The sequence below is a fragment of the Mchenga conophoros genome, linkage group LG5, assembly GCF_057382185.1.
Source record: "Mchenga conophoros isolate Kocher_MC1m ecotype Shallow Benthic linkage group LG5, M_conophoros_male_GT1.1, whole genome shotgun sequence".
Taxonomy (NCBI): domain Eukaryota; kingdom Metazoa; phylum Chordata; class Actinopteri; order Cichliformes; family Cichlidae; genus Mchenga; species Mchenga conophoros.
In genome coordinates this window covers 15,417,741-15,445,560 of record NC_140530.1, presented here as the reverse complement: position 1 = coordinate 15,445,560, position 27,820 = coordinate 15,417,741, and the positions used below count along the sequence as shown (strand labels likewise).

The 27,820-nt window shown below is 39.9% G+C and overlaps 2 protein-coding genes and 1 non-coding gene across 7 annotated transcripts in view; 1 reads left to right on the top strand and 2 right to left on the bottom strand.

Moving 5' to 3' along the window:
• Positions 1 to 16,643, bottom strand: part of LOC146574010 (vitamin D3 receptor B) — a 32,828-nt gene extending 16,185 nt beyond the window's left edge. Inside the window, exons 1-4 of one of the 2 annotated variants that reach the window (XM_085273545.1) lie at positions 16,109 to 16,643; positions 15,746 to 15,819; positions 14,623 to 14,737; positions 23 to 170 (exon numbers count right to left, since the gene is read on the bottom strand). In XM_085273545.1, the coding sequence (XP_085129671.1) occupies positions 23 to 168 (146 nt within the window). In that variant the 5' untranslated portion in view covers positions 169 to 170; positions 14,623 to 14,737; positions 15,746 to 15,819; positions 16,109 to 16,643. The remainder of the gene's footprint in view (positions 1 to 22; positions 171 to 14,622; positions 14,738 to 15,745; positions 15,820 to 16,108) is intronic. The other variant, XM_085273544.1, reaches the window with a different exon arrangement.
• A 5,458-nt stretch (positions 16,644 to 22,101) lies between these two features.
• Positions 22,102 to 22,173, top strand: trnaq-uug (transfer RNA glutamine (anticodon UUG)). Its single transcript has one exon. It is a non-coding gene; the product is annotated as a tRNA-Gln (tRNA).
• A 197-nt stretch (positions 22,174 to 22,370) lies between these two features.
• Positions 22,371 to 27,820, bottom strand: part of LOC146574008 (tensin-2-like) — a 30,680-nt gene continuing 25,230 nt past the window's right edge. For 2 of the 4 annotated variants that reach the window (XM_085273537.1, XM_085273539.1), the window contains 10 exons: positions 27,638 to 27,788; positions 26,678 to 27,540; positions 26,410 to 26,541; positions 25,133 to 25,225; positions 24,858 to 24,935; positions 24,668 to 24,745; positions 24,408 to 24,576; positions 24,177 to 24,245; positions 23,876 to 23,905; positions 22,372 to 23,687 (listed from right to left, as the gene is read on the bottom strand). In XM_085273537.1, the coding sequence (XP_085129663.1) occupies positions 23,543 to 23,687; positions 23,876 to 23,905; positions 24,177 to 24,245; positions 24,408 to 24,576; positions 24,668 to 24,745; positions 24,858 to 24,935; positions 25,133 to 25,225; positions 26,410 to 26,541; positions 26,678 to 27,540; positions 27,638 to 27,788 (1,808 nt within the window). In that variant the 3' untranslated portion in view covers positions 22,372 to 23,542. Of the gene's footprint in view, positions 23,688 to 23,875; positions 23,906 to 24,176; positions 24,246 to 24,407; positions 24,577 to 24,667; positions 24,746 to 24,857; positions 24,936 to 25,132; positions 25,226 to 26,409; positions 26,542 to 26,677; positions 27,541 to 27,637; positions 27,789 to 27,820 lie in introns of all 4 variants that reach the window. The other 2 variants (XM_085273540.1, XM_085273538.1) reach the window with 2 other exon arrangements.

Genomic DNA, 27,820 nt, shown 5'->3' with positions numbered 1-27,820 from the left:
TTAAAACCATCAATTTTTGTACCTGAAAAAGCCCTTGCAGCCCTCACAGGTCATGGCGTTGAAGTGGAAGCCAGTGGCTTTGTCGCCACAAACACCACAGATTCGTGGCACATTCCTATCGAACTCATCAGCGGCCACAGTGGACGTACTCACAACCGTGGGCTCCATCACTAAAAAGAGAGATGAAATCAAAGGAGGAAAAGGGGAAACAAAAAGACACAGTAAACAACACTGTAGAAACTGTATGCAACAATTAACACACACACACACAAGAAAAAAAAGAAAAGAAAGAAAAGAAAAATCGACACACTTGCCCAACAACCAGCTAAGGACCCGGGGTGGTGCAGCTATTCAGGCTGAGGCACCTGATCTGTTGAATTCTCTACCTGGATCTGTAAGATCTGCCCAATGAGTGAATTTCTTCAAAAGTCAGCTAAAGATGTAGCAGTTTAAAGGGACTGTTGAATTTCAGATACAGAATCTGCTTTTACATTTTGTGCACTTTTATTCTTTAATTCTTGCATTGCTTTCAACTTGTAATTTCTGCATGGCTTTAAATTCCATCATTTATGTGCATAGATAAACTTTGATTATATTTGATTTGATATTTGATTATGTTTATATTACTTAATAATTTAATTTTTTACACTGACGCACAACACTACATATTTGAGAACACAGATAATAAAAATAAAGTTCCACTGTCAGATTTTTAATTGTCTCTCAATTATTTGATTGTAAAAAGTGAAACACTTTGTTTTTTTAAATTTAATCTTTGGCCCTTTTTTTTTAGGACTGCAACACCTCATCCTACTCTCTGCAGGGAAAATTAATTCTATGTTTTTGTCCAAGGAGAAAAAATGAAGACATATGAATTGAATATAAAAAAACCAACAAAAAAAACTTGTTAAACTTCAAAATGCTGAATCTCTGTAATTTGACTCTGAGGAGAAGAAAAAACTACATGTCACCACAAGGCTAGAATCCTCATGAACAACCGATGACTGTCTTTTTCACAAAGCTTCTTTCTTCTTTCTTTTTTTGCGTGCACTCTACAGTTAAAGTGAGATAAAATGATTAAAGTGTGTGAAGGAAAGGGAGGGTAAGTAAACCAGTAACCCTCTTCCTTAAAAAAAACAAACAAACAAAAAAAAAACCCTAAAGAAAAGAAAAGAAAAACAGCCACTGACATACCTGAATAATAAAAAAGTTTGACGGAGTCCTTCATCATTCACAGGTAATTAAGAAACAATATTCAGCCCAAAAGTCTCAGCGACTTTTGTTGCTTTTCTGTTAGTTCAACTGTGAATATTAATGGTGTTTTGTTAAATGAAGGTCTAACTCCTGGTCCAATTTCATTAAGGACGTTTAGTCTTCATTACAACAAAAGGTCAAAAGCAGAATAAAACAGAGGGTCTAGTCATTGCCCTTGTTCTTTGCATGCATCAAGTGTCTACAGTAGCTTCAACAGAGACCACATGCCTTAACCAGGAATATGTGCTATGGTACAGTAAGACTTGTCAACAAATATTTGTTTAGCCAATTCAGCAGATGGTCACACAAACGTCTGATAAACAACAGACCACAGGCAGACAACAGACAACTTTTCAGACTTTTCAGCCTCGCTTCTGAAACAGTGAGCCCCAGCGAGGTGATATAAAGAAAACTGAGCAATGTTTCGCATCCTACATAAGAAAATAGTTATACCTAGACTAAAATGGAGTAGTTTTGTGTGAAAGCTGGAGAGTATTTACCATCACACAATACTGGCTGTGAAAAAGCTTCTACGAATACTGTGGCGACCCTGTTTTGTTATTCCAACTAGTCTATAGTGACAGACTAGGCAGGGTGTGCCTAAACTCTTGTTGTTCTCTGTCGTCTCAGTGCATAGCTTGTTTCTTTTCCCACCTCCCCTTTCTCACATCCCTTTCTTTCTGAGTGCAAAGTAAACAAGTTGTCTCAAAGGTCCTTCAGAGACTGTTGGCCTATAAAGCTGCGCTAATCATCAATCATATGACCAAACATTAACAAAATTCATGTCTATGTGACAGTGCCCCCAGGTTATTTATTACATGGCTATGCTTGATATCCAGATGATGAAAATATAAATGAACATAGGTTTTACATTTCAAGCACTGGGGCTCCATGTATCCAAAATAATGAGCATTACCCTTGCTGGCCAGGATTCCGGATTTTGTTTGCAAACACCAGAATGACCCAAAACACATTTGAAGAGGCTGTTTCCAAAGCAAACCAAACAAATCCACAGATGCATATACCACCTGGGTTAACCTTATGTTGTTGCAATCTTTGCCCCTAAAATTCTCATAGGTATGTGTTATAAAAGTTATATCCTCTGGTAGTTTTGCAGTGCCAGTAGATGGAAGGACTAACTCCTAAACAAAGAAATCACATCCAGGCAATGCAATGTCCCTGGGGGGGTCTCGTGGTGCTGATCTTTCTCACATACAGTCATAAAAAAAAAAAGCCTTTAGAAGTCCTGCTGGTATTTGGAAACGTGATACATTATCAAAAACCAAGAATACTCTATGATTCAGCAGAAAAAAGCAATGCTATGGCTGATTAAAATTTATAATAATCCTTTTCACGGGTCTAGTATAAGAACCACAAAGCTGTGAGTGCTGTCATGTAATATTACACAATTATGACCAGTATAAATGAGAAAAGACCTTTACAGAAAAAACAAAAACACACACACAAAACATAAAACAAGTTCTACTGAACACAGGAAAACTACTCCCAGTACACATTCACACTCATTACTCACTGTGAACCAAAATGCCCATTTGCTTCACTATATCATCAAATGATCACTGAAGTCAGCCTTCTGTGATTGCATTCAGGCTTGACAGGCCATTACACTAAATGCACAGTAGAATTGAGAGAGCTCTAAATAATGCATCAGGTTATTAGACCAGATCTGTAGTCATTCCAGTATTGGGCACGCAAAGCCAGGCGGCAAGTTTTGTAGCTTCGGGCTTCTACTGAACGTCTCACTCTTGAATGATATACATATTGTGTGTATGCCGCTTGCCATCAATCAAATCTGTCACTGTGGTAATCATGCAAAATAGTATACTACACTGTGTGTTACAGTGGTATAAAGTATAACACTGATTTGCTTACAGAGTTGAGGCAAAGGGTAAAAGAAGACATTATGGACATTGCAAGATATAACTCTGTACAATGACATTAACCATTTTTTTGTGAAAGGCTGTAAAGTTAACCTTTTGGTTTCCTCAATATTCTTGAGAGCCAGAAATTACAATATTTAAACATCAGAACGAAGTGCTAACTCGTTTAGCAAGTTGTACCCACAAACTGAACAGGTGAAATGCACAGGCATACTTCATTCTTCTAGTCCCAAGTAGAAGAATAATACAAAGGCTAGAATGTGCTTGTCCTACATTATATGTATACACAGCAAGACATAAAATGTGGTACCTAAGTCCATTATTAATGCTCCAAAAGGTAGCAACAGCACAAACATGGTTGTGAGGTACAGTTCAGCAACTTTATCTAGAGAAGGGAAGAACGTTGCATGTGTCAGGACTAGGGCTGGGCTATATCATACCGTTCACGGTAATACCAGTGTAATTTTGGGCAACGATAGGAAAATGACATATTGCGACAGAATATGGGTAAAACGCGCATGCGCAGTGCCTTTGTTTACATACGCACATGTCGGCGACGCAGAATGAGAAGAGCGATAGTGGATCGTAAAATGAAACAGATGAACCATAATTGGTTTGTAAAAATGCTGGAACTTCAGTGGTGTGGAACTGGTTTAGCTTTCATCCGTCAGATACACAACAAAGCACTATTTTTGGTAGCGCATGCTAGCAGGCCGTCGTTATTACCGTGTTGTTTGGAAAATATGGCACACTTAAAATCAATCCTTTAATTTTTCTGAAAATTGACAGTGCCCCTCATAATCCCGTGTGCCTTATGTATGAATTCTGGTTGTGTTTACTGACCTCGAAACGATTTTATGTGGTACATGGTGCTCGAATATCTGTCAAGTGTTTTAGTGCGACTTTGCTAAGCTACGAACCCGCACCGCTTGATGGATTGTTGGAGCATTACGGCTATATTAGGCAGGCGCCTCGTGGAGTGATACGTACTGTGCTTCAACATAATATTACCGTGTTGTGTGTGTAATACCTCTTTTTAAGTTTTGTGGATATTATACATGGTTATGCTGAGGATATGTCGGCCAGTTTCCACTGGAAATGCCTTTTGGTTAAACTGTCAGCAAGGAATTTGCATTTGCACTGTTAAATTTTTATATGACTTTAATGCACATAAAAAAAACAGCTGCTTGTTTAAGTGAAAATACATTGATGGGGTTTTTTGCACTAATAAAGTTGTGGAGTTGTAAAGTATTTTGTCTAGTGTCAGTTATATCGTCATCGCAAATTTTCAAATGTATATCATGATAAATATTTTTGGTCATATCACACTGCTCTAGTCGGGACACTTATTAGTCAAAACGACCACACTACCGTTGTTATGACGGTGGAAATCAGCCATCTAAAACCGATTCCCTAGCAGCCTGTTATCACACTGTTTTTGTCTTTTTTCATTTTATGATGGTAGTCTACAGAGACTGACTTGATTTTGGAGCAACTCCCAAATGACTACTGGAGAACCTGTGATAGATTTCAAGCCAATAAAATATAACAAAAGAGAAAGTGATTTCAGTTTTCTTAAGTGATTTTTTTTTTTCTTGGAGTTATAAACTGCTGATACCGATTTTTGCTGACTCAGATTTTCTTCTTTGCCTCAACGCAAAATATTATTTTCATAATAAAACGAATGATTGAACTTTAAATTGAACTGTAATTTCCCCCACACGGCAGTAAGTAATGGGATCTTCTCGCTGAAACAACTGAAAATAAAATTGTCTGCTAGGTATTGATAAACGAAAAATGGGTTGATGTGCACCCATCTTTGTTTCCTGACACATTATATCTTACCAAACAGTGAGTGTAACAGATTTATACAAAACAAAACAATCTATGGTAATTTAACTCAAAGGTAGGGTTAAACCAGGCAGCAGCTCAGTGGAGCTGAGAGCTGTGCAGGAGCTCAGCTCCTCCTACTCTATCCCATTATTGCTAAATCGCACACAACTCTTAAAATGCACTTTCAGACACTGCAGATTTCTTTCTTCTTCATTAAGCAGGTCATCCCACAGCTGCAGGATCGATGTGTGGTTTTCTAGATTAGACCGTATAAATTTCTGAATTACTTAAATCTCCTGATATGATGTTATTGTAGCATTATTAGAATAAATGCTTTTCTGAACAGCAAATAAGTGAGCATCTGCACTAGCTGATTCAAGTTTATGAAGGAAAAATCATTTGAACCACTGCAAGATGGTTTCAAGTTATTTTCAGCAACAGTCCAAATATCACATTTTCCTCATAATTGAAGAATATAAAGATGCTGCATTAGTTCAAACTGTCATTGGGCTGCAGTAACCCAAAGAAAATCTTGGTGTTAAAGTTGTGTGTAGTTGACAACAACAACAAAAAATCTCCAGGTTACTTTTTGATGACTTTAATGGGCCCTGGTGCAGAGTATCATGTATGTACTAGCCTTATTAACCTCAATTAAATTATATTAAAGTATATTAAATCATTTTCCCATAACATATGAGAAAAACTATTAATGCTATCAGACCTCATACCCTAAACAACAAATTCAAAATTACATACCGTATTTTCTGGACTACAAAGCGCACCCGAATATTAGCCGCACAAGCTAAAATCAGGGGAAAATCCTGTTTTGTACATACATTAGCTGCACCTGACTAAAAGCCGCAGGTGTTTCAATGTTGACTTATCATATGTAAGAGAATATGCACAAAGCGAATTGTCAGGAAAGAGATGGCTGTTTGGAGACACAAACGACACACTTTTATTAATATTTTGAAAAACAAGTTATGGGTAAATATTTGCATAACTTTTTAGGTATATGTACAAGTACCGGTAATTACAAGTGCGAAACATGTACTGTGCTTCATAAATGAGTAACAAATGTAGTACATAACAATAACCTACAGCACACCAGAAAAATAGATTCGGCCTACCTTTTAGGCTCAGGTGCAGTGACACGGCTTTAACAAGAAGAAAAGTCAGTCATTCACCACCATCTTCCTGCGCACTAAAACCAACAAAGTCCTCTTCTCCAGTGTCGGAAACGAACAGGCTCAGGGTGGCTTCGTCATCCACTCTCCGCTTCTCTCCTTCGTTGTCACTTTCAAAACCAAAGAAATCCTCGTTGTCAGTGTCAGAGTTGAACACCCTCAGAAGGGCTGTGGCGGTGTCCTCCTCTCCATCATGCAGCAGTCCAGCCCTTCGAAATCCGTTGGTGATCGTGGATGTTTTCACACTTTTCCACGCTGTCAGAATCCACTGGTGGAGTTGGGCATAACTTGCTTTTCGTAAGTTTATCGCCGCTCATCATCCACGCCTCCCACTGAACGCGTAGCGCTACTTTGAAGTTTGTTTTTCGCGCTACTTCGTACGGCACTACGTTGCCTGGCGGACGGACATGTGACCAACATACCACTCTTGAACCCCGATACTGTGTGTCTGATCACATGCCCTTCCGCCAGGCAACGTAGTGCCATACACCAGCGGAACAAACAAAACAAATCCTCTTACGATATCACAAAAATCATGGACAATCCATAGAAAAGCCGCACCTGACTAAAAGCCGCAGGGTTCAAAGCTTGTGCAAAAAGTAGCAGCTTATAGCCCAACAATTACGGTATGTAATATACTGACTTTTTTGTGTAGCTGCTGCTACTGACAAATGCCTGAGTAATCGAATCTGTTCCTACCAAACAGTCATTACACCAAGCATTTCTGATATATTTACACTAAAACTCTCAAGTGTTAAACAGTAAAGTTTAAAAGTTTTTTATCTGACCATTCACCTTGCAGTGTAGGTGATGTAGGTTTTCACAATTACGTGCTGCAACAGCGTAGATGGTATTGTTTTCCCCTTCAGAATAAGTCTGTTTGTCATCATGGCAAAATGATCACGTCAAAGTCCATCTTCTGGAGGACAATTTTTTTTCAAAGCAATACTATCACAGCCTTGAAAGGTGCAGATACACAACTTTACAGGTGTGCAGTTGACAATGGATTCAAGGCCCAGTTTGCACTGCAAAAGAACCAAGTCAGATTTTTCAAATCCTTATATTTTAACTTCGTGTTTTCTAGCATACTTGTTTTTGTTACTAGGTGGGAATATCTTGCAATAGACGAAGGGTTCATAAGAACTAGAATAAACTGAAAGTCAATGTGTTACTTGTTTCACTGTTATTATGCACAGAGCAGAGTGTTGTGCTTTTGGAGACGGGGGCGGTCTAGCAATGCTTTTACCTTTTTTCCATACAAGGTGCATCTAATCAACCATGACATGGCTGCACGAGTTATTCAAAAACATCACCGTGTTGCCTCTGCTGTTATCTTAGCAGGAAGAAGGAAAAAAACTATCCTACTGTATATAAACGATGGACACAGCCAATGAAGCCAATGAAGCCATTTCAAAAGTGCCAACTGAATAGAGATCTGAGAAAAATTACCCAAATGCTCATTTGATTTATGATACTAATGAGTGTATAGTTATAATCATTTGTTTCAAATTTTACTGAACACAAGCTGTTTTTCATTTTATAAATTATGGTCCTATTTAGCCTGAAAAAAGACAAAAAAAAATGTAACAAACAACAACAAAAAACCCCAACATCATCCCCTTGCTTGTGATGTCTGGTTTCAAAACACAAGGCAAGAGCCACAGTGCTCAGCCTTAGGCTTCAACATTAGAGTCCACAAACCAGTGGGTGATGTCATGCTGGCTACATCCTCCATCACAGTTTACCATCTTATAGAAGCCATTTTTATTCTTTTTTGAGCTGGTGCAGTTGATGTTCATCCTTTTCTTTTAATTTCCAGGGCAGAAAAGAAGGAGAAATGTTAAGGGGGAAAAAAATAGATTAATTTTATCTTAATTTTAAGGCTGCTTTTATCCTCCTACAAGTTTACTTACAATTCGCTCCCTTTTAAAGAACAGGCTAAGCAATTGTGCATAGAATAAGCACAAGACAACATAATTTCATGTTATGATTTGCATCAGGACTGCCATCTTGGCAAATCAAATGAAGCAGGGCTTGAGAAAGAGGGAGTTACTATGAATTTGAAATGTATTGTATATTTGTGGCAAAAGCTCTAAATATAAAAAGAACACGAGGAGGTAAAACAAGGACAGTCAGTAAATGACACAGAAGGCTGTACATATTCTGTGCGAAATTATGTGGTACTGATGGCAATTAAGGTCACCCATCTCAGCCGTATGACTAGTACAAACAGGGATAAGTTTACCTCAGCTAAAAGAAAAAGAAAACTATAGTCTGACATGCTCATCTAGACACCTCCACTGGTTTATTTAAAATACTTTGAATCTCTTATGCTGCCTGGGTTGTTTATTGAATGTGGTCTGTCTCCAAAGCAATAGTTGCAGTGTACATGCACAAATTCATAGCTTTGCCCTTTGCTAAACCACTACTTAGTCATAAGTACAAAAATATGGGTTTAACAGTGTAACATCAAACGGTTTTGTTGTTGCACAATTTCCGCTGGATTCCATAATCTTCATTTAATCTTGGTGTTGGGAACATCACAGGATACAAATCTTTTCCCTTTCTTTATGTTTCAGTTACACCTAACTACAAGGATCATTTAGATGAGTTCCCATCTATTTCCCTGTGAATGGCTGTTTGCACTCATAAAGAGGAAATGCCATCCCACAGAAGCGAGCAGTGAGTTTCGTAGGACAAGAAGGATGCAGACGAGAAGCAGGCCAGAGAGTGAAAGGAGATGTGGGGGTATTGGAGCAATAAGAGATAAAGACATATACAGCAAGTAGAGGAGGGGTGACCTCTTTGTCAATGTGACTCTGTGTCTCACAATGGCCCACTGTACCCTGCTTGCTGTTTTGGAAATGAGGAAGAAATAAATACTATGAGGAGCGGGCACACAGCACTGTCCCAAAGACGGCGATCAACGCAAACAGCCTGTTTTTGTCATTTAAAAGGCTGACTAAAAATACACACAGTCATAAGCCACTTCAACTACTGGCTAAATATAAATACATGTCTCATCTTTGACAGGCCCTCATCTTGAGAAGGATCAGGGGGGAAAAAGCAATTTGCTATTCGTGTTGGAATCACATTTAGAGTATGATTTATTTCTGCTGGTCCTGCTTCACTCTCATTTTAAAATCAAGGAGCTCATTTGGCTAGTATCTGTTGTTGTATGCATACACACACCGATGACTAAGTTTCTCTACTGATCGGTTAGGATAACTAGGGCAGCTATTAACTGATATATCTGACTATATGTTGCTTCATCATTAAACGTCCTAGAAATTCATAAAAATATATATCCCAAGGGCCTCACGTCTTTGCTAACAATCCAACAGCCAATAATATTCAAAATATGAAAAACAAAAACTTTTAATCAATTCCTTAATACAGAGATAGAAACCGAGAAACAAATTGATTATAAAGCTTATAAGCAGCTTCTTTTGCACCATTGGCACTGTTCTCTCCACAACTGAATAACTCTCATTTTAGAAATAATTGCTTGAAATGAAATGAAATTACAAAAAAAGGCAAAAGCAAAACGTACTGAAAGACTGGAGCTCGGAGGTCAGACATACAGTGGCAGTGGAGGATGAGCAAGAGAAGAGGGCCGCAGTAATTATGCGCAGTACCACAAACTGACTCTAGCATGTCATTTTAACTGGGTGGTGAAAGCTGCAAAATAAAGACATTACCCCAATTTTGGATGAGAGGCTAGGGAGGTTCCCTGTCTTTTAACCCAAAAGACCAGCTGAGGGAGAACAAGTGCTACTTAACATGCAGTGGAGCAATGACTCATCTTTTCCTCCTTTGATTTATTCACGTTATGGCTGAAATGACACACATGTTTCTCATAATCCAGAGTAGGGCTGTGCGATATGACCAAAATCCCATATCCCGATATAAAACATCTATCGTCCGATAACGATATAAATCACAAAAAATTGAATCTTTTCTGTAAATTCTGTGAATCTCGGGTAGGTGAAGTGTTTCCAGCTGGGCGTCTTGTACCTGGAGTCGAGTGTTTTAACCGATGCATGAAACTACACATTTTTAGACATAGGTTGTAACGGCTGCCGTTTTCTTTGTGAGTATTTATTACACAGCGTGCTGCGGGGAAAAGCCTGTTCTAACGTTTGAGTCTAAGGTTTATTTTTTAGCACCTGACGGCTCTTTTTTTGCTTCTCATCCGTCAATACTCTGCATACTTTTTCAAGGGATTCCTTTTTTTTTGAAAATTCTCAACAGGATCTTGAGCTTTATTGTGAAAGGTTTATGTGGAAAATAAACAAGCGGACATGCGATGGTTTTACCATCGTTGTTGCTAACGACAACCCATAAAAACAGGCGCTTGTCCGTCTGTAGTGTGGTTATATTAAATATAAGAGAAAGCGAGAACTTTAAGAAATTAATATAGCCACTACAGTGACCATCAAAACGATGAAAAAATATTGCCGTAAACAGTTTATTTTGCGACACCACGAAACAAACGATAGCGTAAAATGAAACGATAGATGTTTTTATATCGTCATCCGATATATATCGTTATATTGAACAGCCCTAATCCAGAGACTGATGCTATAACTGGTCCCAGGTTAGACCAGCATTGTCTGCGAAATGCTTAATGCTTCGCAGTTGAGCAGCTCATCAATTCTTAAGATAAATGGTCTAGAACTGTGAGTGGTCTGGTCTGAATTAGCATTAATGTGCCCGAAAAAAATAAAATAAATTAATTTTAAAAAATTTATCACATCTTGCAATAAAACAGAGTATCCTTATTTGCCTTAACACATGAAAATCATTTAATTAAATGTTAATTAATGAACACCTGGCAGGATTTTAACTCTGAGGACTTGGAGGAATATCCCACCAAAGTCTGCATAATTTCTTCAGAAAATGGCAACAACCACATCACATTTATTAGTGCAAAGTGTTTGCACCACACACATCCTTGTGTCCCAAATGACCACCTCTATAACTACACCTTCTAACAGGTTGACATTTGATGTCAATCAATGCAAATATGATGTCTTGAATACAGATCGTGTTAATCTGAGGAACACAGAGAGCAGACATCTTAAGAGCTAGTATATGACATGCAGTAACACAATAAACATGAAGGATTATTAATATAGTAATGCACCACTTTGTGTACCCCTGTGTGATTCTAGGTATCTGTAACTGTGTGTTTCTGCTACACTTACTGGATCTACAGGGAGTGTGAGCTGCTGTGAAATATTCATACAGGGATAAGTGCCAATGTGGACCATGGCAAGAGTCCAAAATCACTCATAAGATAACTTTTTTCCCTCTGTTCTTCTTGCCATTGAATTTCCAGCTGCATCACAAGTATGTGATTACCAAACAGGAGAGTGGTCATTGGTTTTCATTGTCAGGTGCCCTTGTTACTTACAGAAGAAAAATAAATAACACTTCAGCTGCGAAAAAGATTTGGAACACAGCCCAGATGTTAGATTAACTTTCATCTCAGTCAATATCAAGTGATTATAAAACACACCCTCAACCCATGCCCACCATCTAACAAACCTAATTAAGTGATGCCATTAGAGCCTGGACGCTGAAATGAACCGTGATTGAGGACAGGGCAGGATATAACAAAGCAAGTAACAGGGAGGACCCAGACAGCGTTTTCAAGAAGGGATCATTTTAAGTGCACCCAGATATACAGAAGAGAGAGGGGAAAGCGGGAAATAAAAATCTCTGGCATCACGTCCCAAGAATGTCAGCAATGAACTTACAGACCACATCCCAACACATAAGAGTCAGAGTCAGAATCACATCCAGACCTATAACAGTACTGGAAGAAAGAGAGAGATTGCTATGGAGCGTGTGAGGGTGTAAACTAGAGGAGGACCTGCACCACAGTCCAATGTGCATGCTCCATCTACATCACATGACGCAATCCCACAAATGAATCTGAAATTGTTCTCTTCTGCCAAAAGTTTTTCTTAAAGGGAAAAAAAAACATACAGTTAAAGAGAAACCAACGAAGGGGGGTGGGGGGGGGGGGGGGGGGGGTTGGGGGACAAAGATGAGTTTTTGAGGGAGTTAGAGAGAAAAGGGAGAAAATATAGGCGATGAGTTTTACTGCATACTTCAGGCTGGGTCACTACGAGTACTTAACACATCAAACAAACTGGATCTGGAATGACCCTGGCTACAGAGGACTGTTCTACAATGGAAATACACAGCCTTGTGACTCATGCTTAGAAAGGTATATAGAGTGAAGCCAACAATACCATTTTTTGGGGGGGGGGGGGGGACGACACACAATGAAAAAAGGAAACTGAAGGAACAAGGAAGGTGGGTCTGAAAATAACACAATCTGAGATTAGTGATATATAATCTCAGATTGTGATTATATATATGTTAAAAACTCTTAAGTTAGGAAAAATAATGAATAAATAAATGCAGGAAACTGTGTAGAGAAAACAATAGAACCCCCCCCCCCCCAAAAAAAAAAAGAAAAAAAAGAAAAAGAAAACGGACAACGTAGACCTAACAACAACAACAAAGCAGACAACCAGAGTCTGTAATGCAGCTAAACAACCGGCTGAGCAGACTGGTCCAGTCCTGTCTATTCACTTTGCCTCTCTCTCATTCTTCCTCCTGCAGCCTCCATGGGACTATCTCATGCTCTTTTCCTACAATCGCAGGGAGCATGTTACAGCTGCAGTAATAGCACATGACAAGGTGACCTGTGCCCCACACAGGATGGGCTAAACTGGGGTTGGAAAGGGTGGGGGGTCCCATGTCCCGTGTCCAGCCCTATGGTCTCTGTAACCCCCTCCCCACCTCACGCTCCCCCAACACCCAGGCCCCTCTGCTGGCCAGTAACGAGAGAGAGAGAGAGAGAGAGAGAGAGAGAGAGAGAGAGAGAGAGAGAGAGAGAGAGCTGCAGTGACGGCAGGCTGCCCCCCTTATGCTGGGCCCCTTGCTGGACTCTGGAGGGGAAAGAGACGAGGCAAGGAGAGGCCCACTCAAACACACACCAAAAGTCTTGTTTATGTCTATGTTGAATTTGACAGAAAAATGCACATTCTCTAGCACACGGAGTCACACACGCAGAAAATCCAACTGGACAGAACCGGACACACTACAGACATGTGGGTGAGGTGGATGCAAAAACACTTAGCCGACATGTCAGGTTATATAACCACCATAAACTGCTCTCTCTCATTCAGGAAATAGTCCTATTAAAAGACATAAACTTAAAGAATTCACTGTTTGTATTTCTATAAAGAAGTCAGATTTTGAAAGGTGAAGAAATGTACAATGCCATTAAAATGTTGTACTTTACCTATTTATATACTAAAATAAACAGGGAAAAAACAAACAAACAAACAAATCACTACACGCAAACTGCCCCAGTTAAAAACAATGACACAGTTTGCTTTCCAGGAATAATTCATTTCAGCATGATGCGCTCCATATACATCATGTTACCTGTGTGATGCTTCTGGCCTAGAAAGCATCAACCACAAGATGTAAAAGAGGACCCAAAGACATTAGTGAGAACTTAACACTTCATTAGTCTTACAGGCAACAGAACATAAGTGTCAAAAAGCGTGCATGCGCAGAGGTACGTATAAGTGGGTCTTCACAGCAAAGCACAGCAGCTTCTCTCTTTCTATAGGGTCACATGTAAGAGGAAGCAACCAATTACCCTAGTCATGAAAAAGAGGAGGGGGCTGGGGTATTTCAGTGTGTAGGAGACCTAATGGGTTGTGCTATCACCACAGCATACCCCTCCATAAACAACCTGCTACCTGTTACTGTAAATAATGACACAAACCAGGCCCTTTTCGTAGCTTCCCGCGAACCGTCTGTGCTCAGTCCTACAACAAAAAGGATTTACGTCACCGAGCCTAGTTTGTCTTGATTTAGGTTGAGTTCAGGCCCTGACCCAAATAATATCGGTTCTTGAGTAAATTTCCAAGTTGTTTGAATTCAGAACATCATTAATAATATGTTAGTTAAGACACTGGAAAGAGACAGACCATTTATTTCACAATGCGAGTTGTGTACGCTGATACATTAACAGGCTGCTTTATTAGAGACTCAATAGAAATCCAGTCTAATCCAAAAACACTAATTTTACAACCTTCTGAGTTTCTGTTGACATCAAAAGGCGGACAGTTTCTATTTTAGGTTTACTATTGAAGTCATACATTTTGTGGAAATAAAATCCACTCTGATTTCTATAATTATTTTATTAGTCCTTTATTTATCCAGGTAAAATTTTCACTGAGATTAAAAACTCATTTAATAATAATAATAATAATAATAATAATAATGGATACTTTATTGATCCCCATGGGAAAATTACTTGTTTTTCTCTGCATTTGACCCATTCACTCAGTGAAGCAGTGGGCAGCCCACTAAGCAGGCGCCCGGGGAGCAGTGTGTAGGGACGGTACCTTGCTCAGGGGTACCTCAGGGTAGCCGTTAAGTGGATTCGAACCGCCGACCTTCCGATCATGGGGGCGACCACTTTACCTACTGAGCTATCCCTGCCCCATTTCCAAGAGAGACCTGGCATCATAATAAACATAATAAAGTAGAATCATCACCTTAGACAAAATTTACAAAAACTGAAATTTTGTAAATGTCTAAGAGCTGGTGTATTGGCCTGGAATAGAATTTACAGCTATATGTATGTAATAAAGTGAACAAGTGTGTATCTCCCATTTTTTCATCAAAAATGGATAAATGTGAGCCCACTGGGAAAATAAGCAGTATATATACACCCCTTGCTATTAGTTTTACCTGGACCCATAAGTTAGTTAAATGAAGAACAGTGGTAGGCAACCTGTGAGCAGAAGGTTGTTAAAATTTCAGACTTGAAAGAGACAGGAGGCTTGTGTTAATTAATGGTGTCATTATTCTTAAATGGCTCCATTCCCCATTACTATTAATGTGAGTGCTTAAGGTGTAGTAGTATAAATAATTCCAGCCAAGCAGAAAGCAGTATGTGTTGTGTTACAGTGAAAGGGATTCTGCTCCCATGCTCACATAACAGTAGTAGCACAGGAACACTATAGCTGTAAGCTATGTGACAGGAAAGCTGAATTGTACACCAAGTACATCAAGTCACTGCAGCTTCTCAGTATCTTATCATGTTCTTATTGAGCCAATAAAATGTCAGCTGATATCAGTTTGTTATTAAAGGTGAATAAGAAAGCAGCAATTTAATATTAATATTTTCACTCTGTAAAAGTTTTTATGGGGACATATAACAATAAATTTTAAGTAACCCTGATATTCACTTTTGCATATAAACACACCTTAGTTTTGGGACTGTGACTGATTTAGGTAACTTTCCAAAATTTAAAAACTACTGACGCTTTCACTGAAAATTTATTTAACTTGTCATGGGGTAATTAACTTATAATCACTCGGGTCCATGTTAAAAAAAAAACCATCTAGACACTATGGGAAATTTTGCGTATGAACAAAGTTGCATAATTTCTTAGTGTACCAATATACTATTGCACATTGCAAAGTATGATTTAAAAAACAAAAGAGAAAGAAAGGTCTCACCTGACGCTTTAGCATGTCCTTGCACAATAGGTAAGACGTGAAACCCTTCTTCAATTTATCCCAAGTTCTTAATCCTGTTTAACAGAAAAGCAAAAAAAAGTGCAAGACGCAAGTCACTGAGTGGGCCTTTTCCAACAGTACCTGACCTGCAGTTACTCTTGTTTATGTAACGCTGAACTATTTTCAACAGCAACGTACATACTCAGGGGTAATCATATAGCGTTGAGTGCGGGAACAAACACCGTGATAGAGCCACAGAGTGAAACTGCGCTAAATCAGTTTCTTCTAAAGTCTCGAGCGACTGAAATCACAACAACTCAACTCTCGACCTTAACATTCCTCCTGTGTGTGCGAGTTTCATACCTCAGCTCAACTTTTCCCCATCAAGACCGAGTTGTTTTTAATCCTCTTTAGTCGTCGTTCGTCGTCTTCATGCTCTTGCAAAGTATGTCCCCTCCATGTTGACGAGAGGCAGGTTAGCTTAGAAAGAGAAGACGAGCGCGCGGCACTAAACTCAGAAACGTGTGGAGACTTCGGGGAGAAAACGTTAAACTCGTACGCCCTTCCAGACGTTGGCTCTCACAGCAGCCGCGGTAGTAGCTAACGTTAGCGTGGCTAGCTTGGCTGCTTTAACCCTAAAACGCGGCACCAAGTTCAGCCAGCCCATTAACCGTTCTGCAGCCGAGCACAACGAACGAGCTGCGGGGGAAACGGTTAACACGCAACTGGGTATCACTCAACAGACAAATGCACGTGCCAAAATGATAATAACGCAATAACAGCGACGATACTCCGACGAGATTTAGGCTATCCCTCCTTCTTCAGGACCCAAATAGATGGCCATTACTTTTTTTCTTTTTTTGTTATGCACCGCCCCCTCCCTAGGACCTCTACTGGAAAGAGGGATTTCCCCCCCCAGCCCCTACGGCAACCAATCACGCTTGGGCTTGATTTGTCTCCTCCGTTGTGGTTGGCCACGCGTCTCTCAAGCTCTAATCTGTTCGGTGGGCTCCGGTGCCAATAACTCGGAGTTCCGTCCCCCTCAAACAGGGGTGTGTCGTGACGTCAAAGGTAACGAAGAGGTAAACAACTTTGACCGCGTGAGGTTTAAAGCGACACCGTTTGTCTGTGATCTCTGATTCAACGGAGACCCGGTGTGGGGATTACCGTGCTTAACATTAGACACGGTATGTCGTCCCAATAGGTGGAAATTGCCTCTCCCGGGCCGTGTTTTTTTCACCTACACAGGAATGTCTTTGTTTGCAGCTACGTGCAATATGAACAATATTGATTAAAAACGTAAATATTGCCACAACAGCATCGCAAACAATAACACACATCTGAAACAATAACAAGAGTTCAATCTGGCTCTAAATCTTTTATTTTATGAATTTAACCCCGCGAATTTTTTGACACTTCGCAGATGTGTGCAATGAGGCGTGCGTATCGGAGGGGTGTGTCTACTCTGCAGTACACTGGTAGGCTGGAGACGCAACGTCGCTGCATGGCGATGTTGCCATACATTTACAATACACCAGCGGTGGCCGAGTGTGCTAAAAAAAAACCCAACCCAAAAAACCCCTAGACGATTACACACCTCCACTACACGCTTTCACAAGCAAAATACGGTCAGTATCTTGTGCTCTAGTGCATTTATTTATTTTGTATTCATTTGTTTATTTTGTCGTAATTTGAGTGACGTTTCTTCGGAAACCGGCTTTGTGCGTAAATAATCTCTGGGATGTAGTTAAAATGGTGGTGGTGTGTGTGGTATTAGGGCCAGCAGTGGGGGGCCTGAGTGAAGGTCAGAGGTGTGTCTGTAATGTAAACACCATAAAGGTCTTAGATGTGGAGGGGAGAGGGAAAAAGAGAGGCGGCCTATCCGGTCCCAAGTATCCTTTTCCAACTAATTGTAAAAACAAGCGGTAGATCTGTGCCAATTACAAAAAGAATGTCGATGTCAGTGCAGCTTTGAATATGATACTTTGTAAGCTCCTGTTCAAGTCGTAAAGTGTAATTTTTGCCGCTTTACAAGGCCTGTGTTTTACTGTAAAAAATAATACCGCTTTAGAATATATTGTGCATGAGCTTTACCATTTTATATATTACTTGTTTGTGCTACCTTGAAATGATAATACACGCACACACACACACACACACACACACACATATAGGCCTATCTTACAAAGTACATGGACATGTTGCATAGCCACCTCTGTTCATCAGATTGTATCACGTACTTTGCTGCTTCACAAGCCTTCCAATTATCTCTGCATTGATCTAACAGTGCTCGAGCCACAGTATATTGTGCACTGCTGTTCTGTTTTCTAAATCCCCTGCGAGTATAGCTTTGGCTCTAAAACAGCAAGATTTTTTTTGCAACAAACATTCCCTAAATATTCTGGTCCATTCCTTGTCTGAGGGTTTTTACATTTGGTACCCCCTGTTTGGCAAGGATTAGCCACAGACCACTAAATAATTTGACTTGAACCATAAAACCCAAAGGTATGTGCAGAGTTCATTGTCGACTACAGATGTTTTTATGCCAGGTTTTCTATCTGCACCGCAGAACTAGCATATCCAGAGCCCGCCAGCACCTTAGATATGTGTCATAAGCTTATTAGGTGTTGATTCATGTGCAGTAACTGGTAGTAAAGTGTGTGGGTGTTAGGTTAATGCTCATGGAGAGTTGATCCTTGTCCTGTGGCTTGGGCTATTTCCAAGTCTGGCACCAGCACTAGATCAAGCCATTCTGCTGCAAGGGGTTTATTTGGCTCCACAGCACCCATGTCAGACATGTATCCTGGCCCAGCCATTTTGTGTCCTCAAATGCTCCGGCCCTTCTCCGTGAGCTGGCTTGCTGTTTGGAAACCAGGAGAGTGGAAATAATAAATCAGAAACACTGACCCACTAAAACTATGGGAATAGTTTTCGTGGCACTAGTGCAGACACATAAATAACTTTCATAGTAACAGAGCTTAAACTGAAATATGCTCTAAGGACAGCTCGATTTCACTTTTGGCTATTATGCCAGGACACCAGCTGATCACACAGCCAAACTGCAATGGGGCTTTATGTGCACTTTGTATATTATAATGCATTATGATATTTTTATTATAGCCACAAGTAAAATAATTTGCTGAAGTGACAAACTTTACAAGCAACTGCAAATCTATTGTGCAAAATAGTGCTGATGCACTGAAAGTGGAAAATTAATAAATTACAGAGGACGTCTGAGGGACAGGCTCAGAGGTCTGACAGCAATTGCAGAGCCTCCAAGGAAAGCCCAGCAATGCCAAATGTGTCTGCCCAAACAAACACATTCTACATGTCTTTTGAGAAGAAGAAGAAATAGTATATCTAACAGTACTCAATTATCCAGAGTGATCAAGAGTGGCCTTGGGTCCACCAGATCATGTAAAGTACCTGAGAGCTTTTGGAGCTAGATTGTGAAATCATGTGTTGATCAGCTAGTAGATGTCCTGCTGTGCAATGCAGCATGCATCCATGTTATGCCTATGAAACTCAGGATATCCTGCTTGAGGCACTGCCACCCTGTTCCACTTACATCTGTCATCATCGCATGCCTCGGGCTGCTGGTCAGAGCCCTCATGGGCTCACTTCCCCCAGGCAGTGTAGACGGTCGGCACTTTAGACAAGCAGCAGCTCAGCTAAGGGTGCCAGCACTTTAACCCCACAATGCACTGTCTCTCAGAGAGAAAAGCAACAAACTGTAAGTGAGAAGATAGTTGATTACAACAAAGCATTCATAATATTCCCCTCATCCACAGGGGACCGTGTCTGAGCACCATTATGTGCAAGTGAATCCTATACTTGGTGACAGGCAGGCTACTGGTGGTGAAAATGGGCACTTCCTCCACTGTTGTTCTCAGCAGTGCATGCTAACACCTACGGCAGTTCTCAGTGATCACACATATCTGTGGCAGAGCCTCATGTTTATCGGTCTGAGAATGACACAACAGCCGCCACAGTTCTCACTGACGAAGAAAAAAGTCTAAATATTTCTGCACCTAAGCAACAGTCCAGTTTTTGAGAAAAAGAAAACCACAAAACACATATCTGGATGCAGAAATCAAAAACATAAATCTGACAGTTTTGGATAAAAATATAGTCATGTTATGAAAAAAAATACATTTTTATGTAGAGATGTAAATCCATCCACATATTTCTTGTGATATGGTTTCAAGTGATGAGAGTGGAAGTAAATGCGGCCATTGCCAGGAAAGAAGAGCCCCGGTGACAGGGGAAGATGAAAGGCATGATGCTGGGATTCAGGAAGCAGCAAGGACAAGGAGGAAACAACATGATCAATATGTGTGACGTGGAGTCAGCACTTTTCGATTCCTTTGGCTCAGTATTACTGGGTAATGTAAACATCAAATTCAACATGGCTCTGAACATCTTTAGAACCTTTGAATCTGCTTGAATGAGAGTAACTGCAGCAGCTGCATCACTGCATGGTGTCCGGGCTGCGCCATGCTGAACTGTAAAACTATACAGCAGGTGATGTAAACAGCACTGTTTTTCAGCAGCAATAAATGGCCATCCCTCTAGGACATTTACCACAGGAGGTGCGTGAAGGAGAGCAATAAAGTCAGGCAGGACCAAAAGCAACCCAGTTCTCAACTTTGCTTTCTTCTTCTTCTTCTTCTGTTTTTTTTTTTTTTATAATTTAAAATCGCTGCTAGAATTTAATTTGCAGAGCTAGCAGGTTCAGAACAGTATAACCATCAGTCTGGTAAATTAATAACTGAATATCGCCTTTGCCCATTCCACCTTCAGTACCTGTACTACTATATACTAATTTTAATGTACCTTTGTTTGTATGGTCTGTTGAAGTCAACAAAACAAATGCAGTTCTTATTATATGTGACTTAGACTTTAGTGATCTTTAGTCTGCATTCACTCTCTGACTTTATAAATTCCTTTTTCAGCTTCATTTTTTAAAATGTATTTTATAAATGTATTTTTTTAAATAATTACTCGGGGTTGGGCGTTAGGACATGGAAGCTGTTCCTGGACTTTATAAGCCACGCACACGCAAACACACATTGAAGACAGTTACGTGAGTTGTTACATGATCCGCTTCTTGACTAGGGTGCGGCGAGACCAAGCATGTTTTTATTCACAAAAAATCTTAAAGAGAAATCCTGGACTTGTACTGTTTTCCCTTCAGAACCTCGCCAGGAGCAGCAATGTGGAGATCCAGTTGCTTATTAAAGTTCCTCTAGTTCCCTCTTCTGGAAGAATCAGGAAGGACATGTCTACTCGTCACACGTGGGTCCTTGTGATATAACAAAGCAACAGTACTAAAGCCCACAGGGTTACATTGCTTCAGAGCAGCATAGAGCTATTCAGCCATAAATCCCTGCGTGCCTGCCAGAAAAATGCATTTTTATGCAGTAGTTGAGCTTATTCCAGCAATCGTGACAAAGAAGCCTTTTGTTGTTTCAAAGAAACGAACGGGGGAAAAATACACAAGCATAAGCAACTTATGGCTCTCAACCCTTTCAGGTGATTTAAAATTTGAATATTGGACAGAGAACCTGCTAAACAACTGGGCTTGAAAAATACATAGGTGTGCGGTTATTAAGTACCCTGGAACACCTGATGTAGTTACTGTGTCGTTATGTTCATTACACAAACCCTTACCTCAGTACACTATGTCCATGGCGCTTCTAGTGTCGATTTGAGTTAATGGCTTGCGACTTATTTTCTTGGATTAATAATTTCAAATGTATGTAATATTTCTCACCTATAATGCTATTGGTTAGAAATAAAGCCTCGCTTTTCACATTCATAAAGCTTCACGGTATATTAGTTTATAAATTTAACTGAATCCACACTTAGCGCTAATGAAATTGGGGAAACTTTATTTTGAAAACGACGCTTTTATTTTGTCAAGTCGTATCGGATAACGAGTAGCTAGCTAGATTCTAAAGTGATTATCCCGTACGATACAGGATTGTATTGATTTTATCAAACATGTCGGTTAGGCAGACGTGGTGGACAGTTTGCATCTTTACATTGATGCTTCGAATATAACGAATTAGCTTTTGTTTCTTATTCCGACACGGTCAAGACTCTGAAGCTATGATTGTTAGCTTGGTTAGCTTTATATATACGTATATATGTGTGTATCCAGCAGTGTCCGAACACCAGATAGTTGCAGCGAAAAGCCCAACGTTAGGCAAGATATAACCGGAGAACTAATGTGTTTAATCCTAAACGACAGGTTAACAGCGTAATTATTACCAGTGCTGACATTGGGAGAGAGTATGATGAAACATATATACGTGTACTTGAAGCCGTATGTGCGCAGCGTTAACGTAACCGGTCCCATGGTGTAATGGTTAGCACTCTGGACTTTGAATCCAGCGATCCGAGTTCAAATCTCGGTGGGACCTCGTCCTTTTAATCGATGCGTTGTGATTCCTGTCGTGCCTAAATTATGCGTTCAAAGGCTGAGATGTACCAAATCAAACCGGCAGCCAGATGTTTGCAATTAGAACGTCACAACTAAGCTATCACCTGTTCTTTGTAAGTAACACAGAGAAGATGATCCTTTAAACTTAAATTGTCTCAAGATGTGCCTAACTTATAACTTTAATTATGAAGACACTACTTGGTTTCAGAACACTTGCTTTAATGTTCTTGTCAGATATGACATACATCATTCTTTTCACCACCTCAGACACCTAAAATATATTACTTCTTGTACATAAAAATCCAATATGACAAATAATAATTGTGCTGAAGTCACCTCGATACTGTTTCAGTGTACAGAAAAAACACAAATAGCAAAATGAAAAATGTATTTCAAAAAAGAAAAAACAACAGTTCAAAATATCACAATAGTCTTTGGTTTTAAGTGAAACAGTTCACTCATGAAGTGATTATTAACTAAAAACTTCTCTATGCGCTTTTATTATGACATTACCAACATAAGAAAAGTTGTTCATATTCATGTAATGCTTATGACCTCTTAACTTACTGCATGTTTGTTAAAATCTATTTTAAGATTTTATTTTACATTACAAAATTTTTTGCTAGATAGTCTGCATTTTAAATTCTGGTTAACATAATGCTCTATTGTAGTTAGACCTTTATTAGTATTCATGCTGTGAGGACAAAACTGATAATGTTTCACATTTATATGTAATGAGTGAGTTAAACTGCAGCCACACCTTTGCCTTAGATCATCAGAATACACACTTTCATGAATCTACTTGCTTTACTCTTTCCAGTGTTTCATAAGTGCAACTATACCAGTTTACCCTTGAACACATGACTCTTACTTCCTGCCACATTCTGAGCCCTTTTTCTTCAGCTTTTGATACTGATGTATGGAAAATGTTAGGAAAATAACATGGATGCTTGCTCATGCAGTTTCAAAAGTTTGTTCATCATGTGAACAGTTTGAAAAATGATAACATAAATGATTTTAACAACAATAATAAAAATAAAAGATACAAACACAAAACCAATTAAATCTCTTTTTCAGTCTTATTCAGCAAATATCACCAAGTTTCGGTCAATCACTGGCTATTCCTCTAAATAATACTTTGACCTACAGAGCAGTGATTTGTCAGAATTAGATTCTCTTATAAAAACAGTCATACAGCCAAGCACAGTGATGCAAATTGTATAAACACAAACAAAAATGGTATATACACACACTTCATGAGAAAATATGTCAAAAACCATTTTAATGTCTTCCCCAGATCCCTAACAGTTCAGAGAGGTTTTTTTCCCCAAAAAAATTCTCAGTTTTTCTCATCTCCGTAGCTGTGGTCCCAGCATGACTTTGTTGATAAAGTTGACGATTGCTACAGCTGGTTGCTCGGGGTCCATCTCTGCAAACAGGTGACACACATTCTCTGTAGCAGTGCCTGTCCGTCTCGCCACAAAGCCAAACATCCTGCACCAGAGGGCAGACACAAGAGGTCAAAAGAAAAAGCAAACCCCATTTAACACTGAGGGAAAGTCAATTTTCTTTTGAAAAGCGAGTAGCAAATCCAATGGTGATCAATTGCCATGCAAAGAAGCACATAGTGCCAGCTGGTATTGTCACTGATAAGGGAAAAACACTGCCACACAAGCACTTACTTGCTTGACGTGCTATCAGAATTAGTCCACCTGAAGCACGGGTACACAAATAGAGACAAAGTGACAAGGACACAGAGACTGTTTTACTAGGGAAAAGAGTAGCAATATACATCCATTTCTCACATAAAAAAGCGAATATGCAACTCACAAAGAGAACTTATATTAGAAAAATATAAGTCATTACAGCAGCGACAAACACACGTCTGTTCCCACCTTTACTAAAGATAATCAACAGTGACATAGAAACAAGGGTAGTTTTTTATTAACATGGATAAAACTGGTTTTAGTTTTAACGACCCACCTCTGATCATGAGGATCAAGACTGCTAAAGGTGATACTGTTGATTGGGTAGTGTCTCCTAAAAAATAGCCTGTGTAAACATACATAACATTAAGTCTGGCATGAAAGAAAGACTTAATACTTCCTATGATTGTTTAATACAATAACAAATACCACAAAATTTACAAATAATACTCATTAAGTGAAACTGACGCTCTTCCTAATATGTAACATTGTAGTGATTCATAAGTACCTTCTCTTGCTGTCGGTTAGTGTGATACCCTGAGAGGACACTTTGAAGTGGACCATGGTTGCCACTGGGCGTGGATTCAGAGACAAAGTGAACTTCGTTGCCTTAGAAACTGCTTCGGGCCCAGTTAACGACTCTGTTTCCACAGAGTTCAGGTAGAGGACGTTGCACGCTGGTTCATTAGGGAAATGACAAAGATTATTATTATTATTAATATTATTCTTACAGGTCAACATTGTGAAAATATGGAGCTTGAGAAGTACCTGCTCCTTGTTTGAGGAGCTCAGCTGCAGTGCTGGTATTTGTTGCACTCTGCATTTCCTGAAGCTCCCCAACCAGATCTGAAACATGATGAATTTCATTTAAGGCTGTAAAATGCCTCCTATTCATAGAAGAGCATTTAACTGTTCTCGCATAATAGATTTAGTTGAAATCTAATTAAACAATTAATACCTTTTTCTGGGATGTGAAGAGGACATGGCAAAGAGATGGGAGTAATTGAATGCTGGTACACCAAGGCGGATAAACTTCCTGAGACAAAAAAAAAAAAAAAAAAAAGGTAAGAAGATTGCAAATGTGACAGATTAGAAGGGATTAAAACACAGAAAATTGAGGCTTGGAATATAGTAAATATTCAAAAACTGTATGTAGATTAAAATGCTAAGTTTCTCACACAACACTGAAAATGTGAAATAAATGGCAGCATTTGCATCTACAGTGTAACTAACCAAAGTAGGACTCATTCTGACAGCCCTTGATCTTCACTCCTCGCGGCCCAGACTCGATCAGGAAGTGTCTCACCAGCTGTTCCAGAGGATCCCCTGGGAGACAGGAGATTGAAAAGGAAGGAAGGATGAAAAAGGGCTTGTTTTGCTGCCAAAAATCTTCTATAAACATAAACGAAAATTAACACACTGTATCACCATCACAAAATAATTTATTTGGCGTTTTTCAAAATGCAGCCATCAGTGTGTCTTTAGATGCTTTGGTAAATGTCCATTTTATTTCTTTATTTCTTTCTGTGTTCCAGTTTGCATGCTTTATGGGCCCTTTATACCAGCCATTTTCAACCTCACAAACAACACTGCATAGCAAAAGTGCCATACATTCTTTGGCGCAAGTGGTCATTTTGGCTGATTATGCACCTCTCAACTTTTGTAACTTCACCCAGGATCTGATTTATTTATTTATTACCAACAGTTTAACTATATATCAGTGCAGAAAATCATAGATTCACTCATAATACAAAAGGAGACATTGCAACACTGGTTTTGACTTCCTCTGATTTGGAGGTTTTGTCTCAGTGGCGACACCTATTGTTCAGGAGAATACTACAGTGACAAGTTGTGCCCTAGAGGACAGTAATTGAGCCCTTGGCAACCATTGGCCTCTAGGGAAAAACGTGTATTCACTAACAAGTTGCCAAGTTGGTGGCTGGAGGAATTGAGGCACAGAGGTGTACAGTGCTGTACTGAAAACATCCGGACATCTGTAGTTTGCACGGAAGACGCTGAAATGTATGGAAACACTTGCCAACTGCTTGCTGCGAGCCATATGCAAATCAGACACATAAACTGTCAGCCTTCAGAGTAAACATTGTGCTTTCTGAAATGTATGGGTTGCAGTGGTAAGGCACAATTTTACTTTGAATGCAGAGGTTCTCTGTTTCCAGTTTGTGTTGCACTCATTCAAGTTTTACTGTCTCTTGTCGAGTAGTCAGTGAGTGATTGCAGACAATTTGATACCTTCCATGCAAACTACTGTGTGCAGCAAACATTATTGTTTGCAGTTATTGCCTTGGTTACTAGCAGATTGCTGCTAACAAAGAGGTTTTAGCTGCAGCAACGAATTTCACCCAGCAGCAGCCAGCAACCTCCAGGAACTGCTTGTCAAATTGTTGGGCAATACACCGGTTCACAAGTGAGAGGTTGCCTGGGGGTCGCCGATCAGTCTCTAAGCCTGTGTGACTGAGGCATTATAAACAAGCTAAACTTATGATAGATACCTTTGCTCCAAGAGAAGTTGGCATTAGGAGGAGGGGTAGCCACCTTGAGGGCCAGGCCATAGGCACCCTGGAAGGAATTGCTATCTCTGATGAGGAAACTTCCTGGCTCCTTGTCCTTCAACACAGCTATGGCTATGGTAGAAACATTAGAGCTATGATGTAATGGCCCAAAACAGACACACTGACCATAATACGAGTTAAATACGAACCATCCTGATGTATTAAGTGTTCCTGATACTACCAATTCATGTTTCATTAAAGCTCTCACCTTGGTCTCTGGTGATGCCTGGTTTGTACCAGTACTTGGAGCTGTCCTGGACAAACTTAGCATTGACCCTGATGTCTGGCTCCTCCTGGCAGCTGTGCTGTGCAGACCCCCTCCTCTGCTCTCCAACAGCAGGGGAGAAAGTAACATGATGTGTGGGGGAAGGAGCTGAGGAAGCCCGAATTAGAGAGTTGTGTCCATTTAGGGATCCTGCTGTTGTGGAAAAGCGTTTCTTCTCTGGGAGCGGTGGCTGGATGGTGGGGATAGTGACTGCAGTGTACCCAGTGTATGGAACATGGGGGACATTTAGTAATGAGTAGTAATAGGATGCTGAGGGAAAGTTTGGTGTATGGTATCCATCGGGAACAGGTGAAGGCGGTTTGGTGTCAGCTGAGCTGTTTCTGTCTGGAGTCAAGCTTTGTCCTGCTGTGTCTGTAGCAGATGAGGAGCGCAGAGGAGAAGACTGTAGCTCCGGGGAACCAATAGGAGAATTTGGGAAAGTGGTGGAAGGGCTAGAACTTAAACTAGTGGCTGGATTTATGGATACACCTCTGCTGCTGTCTGATGGGCTATCATTAGGGAGGGCAGAACCATTGAGTTGCACTTGAACTGGGGTGATAATGACAGTTGCATAGCTTGAAGCATGTGATGTGTTAGATCCATGTGCATGTCCCGTTACCTTGACTGCTCCAAGCTTACCATCAGGACTGCTACTTTCAGAAGACTCACCTGATGTTTGCACGGGGTTGACAGGTATGATTGAACCTTGAGTTTGTGTTTCTGTTGGTTTCACATTTTTGTTACTTGCGCTGGACTCTTGAGGTGTTGATGTGTCTTGGCTTTGAGAAGGACTGTCGACATTTACACTAATGAAAAGACCACATATGATAATTTTCTTCATATCTTTATATGTAGCTGTATTTTCCAGAATTGTGAGATGTCAGAAAGCAAAGTTTCACTCACCTGTCTTCTGTGTGTGTGGGGCTGCTGCTACCAATCAGTGTGTAGTCATGGTCAGAGTCTGGTCCAGGGGTGCTTGATTGTCCATTAGAATCAGACTTAGTTTCTGAATGTTGGGATATCTCATCTTCTGTGTCTGTCTTGGCCTTTTCGACTTTGATAAGAGAGATTAAAATATATGAGATG